The sequence below is a fragment of the Rhineura floridana genome, chromosome 11, assembly GCF_030035675.1.
Source record: "Rhineura floridana isolate rRhiFlo1 chromosome 11, rRhiFlo1.hap2, whole genome shotgun sequence".
In the NCBI taxonomy this organism is placed as follows: Eukaryota; Metazoa; Chordata; class Lepidosauria; order Squamata; family Rhineuridae; genus Rhineura; species Rhineura floridana.
The window spans coordinates 5,766,255-5,776,098 of record NC_084490.1 but is presented as its reverse complement, the minus strand read 5'-3'; the positions used below and the strand labels follow the sequence as shown (position 1 = coordinate 5,776,098).

The 9,844-nt window shown below is 48.9% G+C and overlaps 1 protein-coding gene across 1 annotated transcript; it reads right to left on the bottom strand.

The window, feature by feature from the left end:
• Positions 1 to 4,449: 4,449 nt before the first annotated feature.
• On the bottom strand, positions 4,450 to 9,180 carry CEBPE (CCAAT enhancer binding protein epsilon). Its single transcript, XM_061589805.1, has 2 exons — positions 8,537 to 9,180; positions 4,450 to 4,749 (listed from the first exon to the last, which is right to left on the bottom strand). The coding sequence occupies exons 1-2, from the start codon at positions 8,966 to 8,968 to the stop codon at positions 4,450 to 4,452; spliced, it is 732 nt and encodes a 243-aa protein (XP_061445789.1). The 5' UTR covers positions 8,969 to 9,180.
• Between the last annotated feature and the right edge of the window lie 664 nt (positions 9,181 to 9,844).

The window sequence follows — 9,844 nt, the reverse complement described above, 5'->3', positions numbered from 1 at the left end:
ATTTTAATTGTGCTGTCCACTACAACCCCGAGGTCTCTCTCCTGGTCGGTCACCGCCAGTTCAGACCCCATGAGCGTATATGTGAAATTAAGTTTTTTTGCTCCAATATGCATAATTTTACACTTGCTTATGTTGAATTGCATTTGCCATTTTTCCGCCCATTCACTCAGTTTGGAGAGGTCTTTTTGGAGCTCTTCGCAATCCCTTTTTGTTTTAACAACCCTGAACAATTTAGTGTCGTCAGCAAACTTGGCCACTTCACTGCTCACTCCTAATTCTAGGTGCTTCTTAACCAATTTCTTATCCAGAAGAGGACCTCTTATTCCATGACTGCTAAGCTTCCTCAGAAGTCTTTGGTGAGGTACCTTGTCAAACGCTTTTTGAAAGTCTAAGTACACTATGTCCACTGGATCACCTCTATCTATATGCTTGTTGATACTCTCAAAGAATTCATAAAGGCAACAGCCTTCTCCTACTCACAGTCCCCAGAAACTGATGTTCACAGATACACAGCCTCTGGATATGGAGGCTCCATTTAGCAGTCATAGCTGACAGACGTTGATGTGATTATTCCTCCATCTACAAATCTGTGTGATCTCTTTCTTTGAAGACATGTATGCCCATGGCCATTACAACACCTCAGGGCAGAGAACTCCATAAATGACTGCCAATCAGTTTCATTGGATGACTCCTGAGTTTCACTAAAGCTTCACCCAGTCCACTTCCTCCATGCTATACATAACTTTGTAAAGCTATCATCATGTCCCCACCTTTCAGCACCTTGGACAGCTCCTCAAAAGTGCAGACTAAAACCCAGAATGGATTCACTGCCCCACTGATACTGGAGCCACCAATCTCCACTGACTGCTAGTACCCACTGATAGCCTTATCCTCCATGAATTTGTCTAATCCCCTTTTAAAGCCATTTTAAGTTGGTGGCCATCTCTAAGACTTGCAACAAATTGCATTGTTTTAACTATAGGTTGTATGGAAAACTAATTCATTTTTTTCTTTCCTGTGTCTCTGCTTCTTCACTGAATGACGCTGGGTCCTGGTATTACGAAGGAGAGAGAAAAAAGTCTTCCCATTCTCCACACTATGGAGAAGGGCTGCAGCTCAGTGGTAGAGCCTCTGCTTTGCATGCAGAAGGTGCCAGGTTCAGTCCCTGATGGCGTCTCCAGGTACGGCTGGGGATGTTCCCCGCCTGAGCCCCTGGAAAGATGTTGCTAGTCAATCTGAGTAGACAAGACTGAGCTCAGGGCTGGACTAAAGTCTTTGTAGGTCATAGGCACTCTCATCATCATAGCCATCTTTTACATTGCATAGGTCGCATAAAGAGAATGCTGCTGCTCCTGAAGTCTGCCCAGTTGCAGCTTCCAGCCTATTCTGTGAGAGAGGAGACATGTGAGCAAAAAGACAAGTAGGTACTCTGTGGAGCTACCTGCTAGCAGGTTTGAGAGAGGCCCCAGGCCAGGTGTGGGGAGCCAGATGCTGGTAAACTACAAGTCCCATGATCCCAGGCCATTAGCCATGCTTGCAGGGGCTGATGGGAGTTGTAGTTGAGCAACATCTGGAGGGCCAAAGTTTCCCCTCTCTGCCCTAGGCACTGTGTCTAGTGGATAACCCAGCCCTGATATGGGCTGCGTACATACTATATATTTAAACAGAGCTTGGAAAAGTTACTTTTTTTGAACTACATCTCCCATCAGCCCCAGCCAGGCTGGGGCTGATGGGAGATGTAGTTCAAAAAAGTAACTTTTCCGAGCTCTGTATTTAAAGCACATGACTTCCCCCCAAAAATCCTGGGAACTGTAGTTTGTTGAGGGTGCTGGGAATTGTACCTCTCTCTTGCTCTCTGTGTAAACTACAGCTCCCAAGATTCTCTAGGGAAAATAATGTGATTTAAATGTATGGTGCGTACGCATCCTGAGCTAGATGGGCCAATAGACTGATTCAGTAGAAGGCCACTTCCTGTGTTCTCTGCTGGAGAGCCCCCACCCAATACAGATCACTCAGCTTTTAGGGGAGCGTATTTTTTAGGACTGCCTAAGTTGCAAGGACAGGAGAAGGGCACAACACAACTAGACTTACAAGGAATGCACATGCATATAACAATAATTATTGCATTTGGAAATATTTATTTGCACATGCTTTCAGACACGCTACCTTTGGAAGGAGCCTCAGAGGTGGTGGGAGTCCTGTCCTTGATAGAGAGATCCATGATGGCAGGCCAAAATAACTGTAAATCTGCTATGCCCAAATCTCATGCAGCAGCGACACGTGAGGACAGCATTCACATGCTTCCTGGCTTCACTTTGCTTGACCCTGTGTACTCACACAAATGGCAACTGTGTCAGAACAGGTGGTTGTGGGGGTGTTTATTTACCCACTTAGTCCTCCTCCCCAGTGTGCTTCGGTCATGTGAACTCAAGAACGTCGCTCTCCCAGAGGTCCAGAGAGGCCTGGACCACTTCCAGCTTTGGACGCCCCTTAGCCATAATAAATAATAAAAACGAGGGCACCCAAAAACAAAAGTCATATTTAACTCTTAATGTAAATGTACTGCCTTCAAGTCGATTCCAACTTATAGTGACCCTATGAAGAGGGTTTTCACAGTAAGCGGTATTCAGAGGGGGTTTCCCATTGCCTCCCTCTGAGGCTGAGAGGCAGTGACTGGCCCAAGGTCACCCAGGGAGCTTCATGGCTGTGTGGAGATTCAAACCCTGGTCTCCCAGGTCATAGTCCAACACCTTAACCACTACACCACACTGGGTCTCTATTTAACTATGACAAAAGCTATATCCGTTAACAAAAAAAGTCTTTTACCAAATCATATCACTTAATTTTGCTTAAATGTGCGACTCTGAGACAGTGTGTCACATTTTAGTCTGATGAAGCTTATCAAATGCCAAAAAATTAAAAAATTAAAAGGTGTCTAAATTTGAAGCACCCTTTCAGCTTGAGGGACAAGTGTCTTGGTGCAGGAAAAATGAAAGGCCTGACACTATAGGGCAGCCTTCACTCACCTGCAAAGGCTGCTATAGGGAGGTGGTGTGGCACAGCAGGAGTTTCGCATTCAAATCCCACCTCAATAGGGTTGGTTCCAGGTTTGAAGGAGCTGTTATGAAGCATGCAGTTTGCTCACAAGCAGTTCTGATATGCACCCCTAACACCCACTTTAGGACCTTTTGACATGGAGTCCTGGGCATATCCCTACAGTGGCACTTTAAAGATTTGTAGAAACAAAGAATCCTCCCAAATGATTATTGAAATGAATTGACCTCATATCAAGAGACTGAACAAAGTGGCTCCTTATTGGGCTCCTTCATCAGTAAGCCCTGCTGGGCTTATTTGACTGTAGAGGACAACAGTGCTCTGAGCAGCACCATCTAACTTAGTCCACCTGCCATATTAATTTTATCACTGTCCCCTGGAGCAATGCTATGTCAGGGGCATTGTGGGGAATTAGAATGGCAGCTAGGTCTAAGAGGGGGACAGAGTAGGCATCAGTAGTGATCAGAGCTGTGGGCCCTCCAAGGGTGCTTGAGGCCCTGGTAGCTGCCCAAAGATGCCGATTGCTGGTGCCATCCTTGCTGCTTAGCCCTCATCTTGTGCCCATATGTCAAGGAGCTCTGTCATTCGCTCATTTCTGATGCAAATTACTTTGCTGCTGCACCTTTTGCACAGCCATTGAGGACTTTCATTTGGCTTGGTTTCTTTGCCCCTGTGCCAGCCTTTCCCAACTAGTGGGCCACCAGATGTTGTTGGACCACAATTCCCATCTTTCCTGACCATTGGCAATGCTGGTTGAGGCTGATGGAAGTTGTGGTCCAACAACACCTGGTAGCCTACTAGCTGGGAAAGGCTGCCCTATGCTAAGCGGAGTAAGGGAGTGCTAGACTGAAAGTGTAAAGTATGTAAATCTGCCCTTTGATTGCTCCCCCCCGCTTTGCTGACTTTACTCCATATCTTCCCCAAAGTAGGCCAGTGGTTTCACATATACAGTCCTAGGTACGGTCCTTAGCATCTCTAGTTGAAAGACCTCTAGATCTCTTTCATGAGGATAGTCAGCACTGAGCTAGTTGAGCTATTGGAGCAATTCACCACCCAGGAACCTGCCTTATCCTGAGTCAATCACTCTGGCCCATTTAGCTCAGCAAGGGCTGTCCAAGGCCTCAGGCAGAGAAATGTCTTTCTCAACTCTACCTGGAGAGGCCACCAGGGATTGCACATGGAACCTTCTGCATGCAAAGTAGAGACTTTGTCACTGTGCTACGGCCCTTCCCCAAGTTCCCCACATAAAACCAACCAACAATGGATAACAAAAGCAAGCATGTGCCACAAGGGATCCTTTTATTTACATGTTCAAACTCCCGCCCACCCCACCTTGATGTGAAACATCACTGCAGCCACCTCCAACCGGCCCGGCTTCCTTGCTCTCTGCCAGCTTCAGCTGCAGCCCCCAAGGCCTTTGATAAGCCCAGCCGCCTCTGGCATTTGGCGGAAAATGTCACGTAGGGTCTCTGTCTCTTGCATGAGCTGCTCCACCCGGCTGCGCAGCCTCTCGTTTTCGCCCAGGAGTTCCACCATGCGCTGCTGTGTCTCCAGGACCCTGCGCTTGGCCTTGTCTCGGCTCTTGCGCACGGCGATGTTATTGCGCTCGCGGCGCAATCGGTACTCCAAGCTGTCTTTATTCAACGATTTCTTCCCCTTGGGAGTGCAGGGTGGGGAAGGGCTGCAAGACGGGCCCTGCGGAGACAGAGGAAGGAACAGGAAGCCATAGGTCAGGCATGGAGAAATTCAACTGTGAGCATTTAAAGGTGCATCTACCAAACAGCACACCAACTGAAACCCAGCCATCCTTCGAAATCTGCACTTCTCTGAATTTGGCAGTGCAGTTCCCCAGCCAAACCAATGTTTACAAAAATGCATCTGCGAGGGGAAAATGTGCATAAAAACGAGTATGTTAGCGAAAGTAGCATACAAAATGCATTACATTATAGAGAAAATTGCTTGCAAAAACGTGTAAAAGTCACAACTGCACAAAAACATGTACATCAGGAGAAATCTGCACTAAATATCGAAGACTTTTCATGTGGATTTAAAAAATCTCAAATTGCTACAGAGATGTGGAAAACTGAATTGAAAATTGAAAAAAATGAGAAACGAAGAGAATCAAAATGGCCAGATTCGTCCATTCCTAGCCATGGGTCAGGGATGGGCCGGCCCCAGACATGCTGGGGCCCTTGGGCACAAGCCTGCCCCAGGCCCCGGTGCTCTCCTTCTGTGATTTGTGGCAGGATCTCTGCACGCCCCGCCATTCCCTTGCTTAACCTACTTATCTCAGTTGTTCTGTGGTTGCACACACAGCGCTGGCCTTAACAAAGATGGCAGCCGAGGTTTCCCTAAGGGGCTGAAGCCTCTGCTGCCATCTTGGTTCATGGCAAGGGTGCCAGTGCACAGCACGCATGCGTGCCATCAGCCAAGATGGCGGCAGAGGCTTCAGCCCCTTAGGGAAACCTCGGCTGCCATCTTTGTTAAGGGCAGCACTGCGTGCACAACAACAGGACAAGGTAGGTTAAGCAAGGGAATGGCGGAGCTCCGAAGCTCTCGCCACGCGATCTGTGGCAGTGATCCTGTTGCGAATCATGGAAGGGGAGCAGAGGGACCCCTCAGGGGCCCCTGTAGCCCAAGGGGCCCTCGGGCCAGTGCCCCACCTGGCCGCCCTTTAGAACCGGCCCTGAGGGATGGTATCAGAACTGCAAGAGAAAGAGTTAGGCCACATTCACATCATACATTTAAAGTGCTATCATTCCACTTTTAAACAGCCATGGCTTTCCCCAGAGAATCCTGGGAAGTGTCGCCTGATAAGGGTGCTGAGAGTTGTTAGAAGACCTCTATTCCCTTCACAGAGCTACAGTTTCCAGAGTGGTTTACCAATCAAACCTCCTTCCCGGGGAACAGAAGTTAGGCTGATGGTGTAGCACTTCCAGACGGGGCCTTTTTAATGTACTAGATTCCCCACCCCTACCCTCACCACTGCAACAAGGATAAATCTGGGGGAAAAGACACGGGCTGGCATTTTGACGCCAACAATGCCATGTGGACACTGCAGAAGATTAACACGCAGTGGTGGCTGGTGCTCATTGGGACTGGTAGGGCACAAGGCAAAGAGCCCAACAAAAGGTGGAGCCAAAGCCAATGACAGGCAGAACCAGAGCCAATGGCAGGTGGAGCCTCCTCCTGACTGGTTGTAAGCAAAAAGGCAAACAGGTGGGGCTGGCTGAAATCTACCCTGGATCTTTGCCCCAGGAACCATTTCAGCGGAAGGGCGGTACACAAACCTTCCAAACAAATGAAGAATAGTTTGATCAGGTCAGGAGGAAGTGTAAGAGATCCTTCTCCCTGGGTTGTTATTCCATGCAATATGAGCCATGTACGGGGCTGGCTAACCTGTGGCCCTCCAGGTGTTGTTGGACCACATCTCCCATCATCCTTAACAATTGGCAGTGCTGGCTGGGGCTGATGGGAGTTGTAGTCCAGCCACATCTGGAGCAGCACAGGATTCCCACCCCTGACCTGGCACTGCTAGGCCTCCTTGCTTACATTCCCTTCTCCCTCCATCCTCTAACCTTTTGGCTCCGCAGCACCCTGTGCCCAGAAAACACCCCCCCACCACCACCTAATTCCCCTCTTCTGTTTTGAGTCTCTCCTCAGAAGATTCCTTTTCAGCAGTGCCTTTCCTGATCTGGGCAACCACTGACTATTCTCTGAGCCAGCTTCATGGCCTTCGCCATTCTCTGATGTTGCTCTTCCAGCTCAGGATTGTCAAATGCAGATATGCAAACCAGACCGGCACTAAGTGACTCCTTCGCTCTTTATACAGCACCTAGTCCACCACTGCTCTGCTGTACAACAGCTGCGTTAGATCAGTCGTCCCCAGCCTGGTCCCTTCCCAAAGTTTTGGACTGCAACTTGGGGCTGATAGGAGTTGTGGTGTAAAACCTCTGGAGGGCAGCCGGTTAGGGAAGGCTGCTCAAGACCAGTTGTATCCAAACTTTTTTTCCCCATGGACCACTTGACAATTGCTGAGGGTCTTAGTGGACCGACCACTTAATGATTTTCTTCATGCCTGTTGTGGCAGTCGTAATGTGCTGTGCTAGATGCTGAATGTTTTTTAATTTTAATTTTTACAGACACGTCACAGACCACTTGAGTGAAGGTCCACAGACCACACTTTGGAAGCCTCTGCTTTAGACAATATAGGCAATATTCCATACTACTTGGGTTTTTTTTTTCAGAGAAGAAAGGAACACCTTGGTTCTCTATCCACCACCTCCTAAAAGAGCACAGATTATGAGCATCCCCGTCTTGCTCACTCACAATCATCGGAAGGACCTCTGGAGAAATCTACCCTTTAACGGACTTCATGGTGAGCATGGCACATACAATGAAGGATGTTTTGCCACAGTTAAGACTTGTGAAGGCTTAACTCCCGTCTCTTTATCTTGAAGTAGAGTTGCTATTGTGTCGTTTCCAATACTGTAGATATAGCATCCACAAAGGCTGGTGAGGGACTTTGGGGTCCCAGGTTAGGAGGGCGCGTGGGTCAGGTTTTAGGAGTACAGAGGAATACTTCAGGATTGAGGGTCATACCTGCAAGTCCTATGGCTCCAGACAGAAAGGATCCAGGATCCAAAGCTTGCTGTGGATTAGAATAAAGGGAACCCAGTTTTGAGAGGAGAGAGTCAAATCACAGAACCCCACAGACCCTAGTAGGAAGCATGTGGGTCAGAAGACATTGTCTCTTTTGGTCTCTTAAAATCCCTCCTCAAAAGCTTTTCTGTGAAGCACAAGTCCCAGTCCAGGGGTAGCCAACATGGTGACCTCCAGATGTTGTTAGACTATAACAACAGGCTATGATCTGAAGGTACATGAGGCCAGCACCCTGCTGAAGCTAAGCAGGGTCAGGTCTGGTCAGTGCCTGGATGAGAGACCACCTGGGAACCATATGTAAGCCGCCTTGGGTTTCTATCATGAAAAGAAAGGCGGGGTATAAATGTAATAAATAATTAAATAAATACTAAATAAATAATAACTCCCACCGTCCCCGACCAGTGGCCAAACTGGCTGAGGCTGATGGGAGTTGGAGTCCACCAACATATTGAGAGCACCACATTGGCTGCCCCTGCTCTAGTCCATGCGCTCTGCTGTAACTAAGCCTGAGCAAGTGTAGCTGCGGTAACTGCTCATAACTGCTCATTCTTCTCTTCTGCACTGCCTCCATTTCCTTCCTCTTCCTCTTCTGCCTCCCATGGGTCGGATTGTAGACTGTAAACTCCTAAAGGCAGAGACCTGCCCTCTTGCACCCCGTAAAGCACTAACAATAACAAGAGTTAACAAGGATAAATGCTTTGGGAAGATCAGTATGGAGAGGATGTCAGGTTTTTGGGTCAAGAGTTCGTGGTCTGAAATACTTTCTGGAAAGGGAAAGTCTCAAGGGGCAAGGGCAAAGGGTGGCACAGGTCTTTCTTACCTTCAGTACTCTCAGGGCTTGCCCACCACGCACTCCAGGCTGGGCGAGGGTCACCTGGGCGCAGTGGGCTGGTGGGAAGTGCATGGGGTTGTAGAGGTGCCGTCCACTTGCCCGCCCGGCATCGCCACCTCGTGGCTCCTCCTTGACAGCAACAGGCCGTGGGTCAAAGGGTCCGAGGCCCTTGCGCTCCCCTCCATAAGCCAGGTAGGGGTATGGCTCCCCAGGGAAGAAGCTAGAGAATGGGGTGCCTTTGGGCCCCCGCTGCTGGGCCCCTTGCAGCAGGTCCGAGAGAAGTTGCTCGTCTCCAATGTAGGAGGCCAGCTCTGATTCACAGAGTGGGCCCAGATCCGTCCCGCTGGGCCTGGCAGGGGGCATTTCCAGGGCTTGATAGTGCCGCTGGTCGCTGCTGTCAAAATATCCTCCTTGGGACATGATGCTCAGTCGAAATCCCCAGTTCCTTCTCTCCTCTCTCTTCCTGGCCTGCTGGCGGCTCCAAGTTCACTTATTTATGGCCAGCCTGTATTTTAAACACTGCTCTCACAGGTTCCCCTCCTTTTTTTTTTTTGTCCTTTATAGTTCGTTCTCCAGCTTATTGTGAGTGTCCCTTCCTCTCCTGCTGATTCTCTGATTTCTTTTTTGACACCAGCTTTTTGTCCTCCTTGACTTTTAAATCCTACTGCTGTTTTGTATCTCCTCTCGGGACGTCCAGTTTTTTTCTTGGGTTTTTCTGTCACTGTTCCATTCTGCCTCTCAGATCCACTCCCTCTACCTCTGTGCTTCGTTACCTCTGTCTATCTGTCGGCAGCTTGTTCCCTCTTTCTCTCTGGCTCTCCTTCCTTCCCTCCTTTGCCTCCTCCCGCTTCCTTCCTCTTTCTGAGGTGCACCCCAGTTCCTGCTAGTAGCAATGGGTGGCCTTCACCCAGCAATCTCTCCCGATGATGCTCGTCCACTTCAGAGGGGTCTTGCTCGTCGCTATTTCATGCAAGGGAAATAGACGGTCCTGGTGACACTTTCTGAAATTTCCCTCCCAGCATCAGCCATACTCTGCTCCACTCAATAGCAACTGTCACCACCACTTGAGTCTCCAACATAAAAACATAAGATTAAAGGCCCATCTAGTCCAGCATCCTGTTCTCACAGTGGCCAACCACTTGCCCACAGGAAGCCCTCAAGCAGGACCTGAGTGCAAGAGCAACTTTCCCCTCCTGTGGTTTCCAGCAACTGTTATCCAGAAGAATCCTTCTTTCAACTGTGGAGGCAAAGCATAGCCATCATGGCTAGTAACCTTCGATAGCCTTATCCTCCATG

Bases quoted from the DNA above. Each gene is read 5' to 3' on its own strand.
- CEBPE (XM_061589805.1), bottom strand. From the start codon at position 8,968: ATGTCCCAAGGAGGATATTTTGACAGCAGCGACCAGCGGCACTATCAA. The intron at 4,750-8,536 runs GTAAGAAAGACC...CTGTCTCCGCAG, and splicing joins AAGCCCTGAGAGTACTGAAG to GGCCCGTCTTGCAGCCCTTC.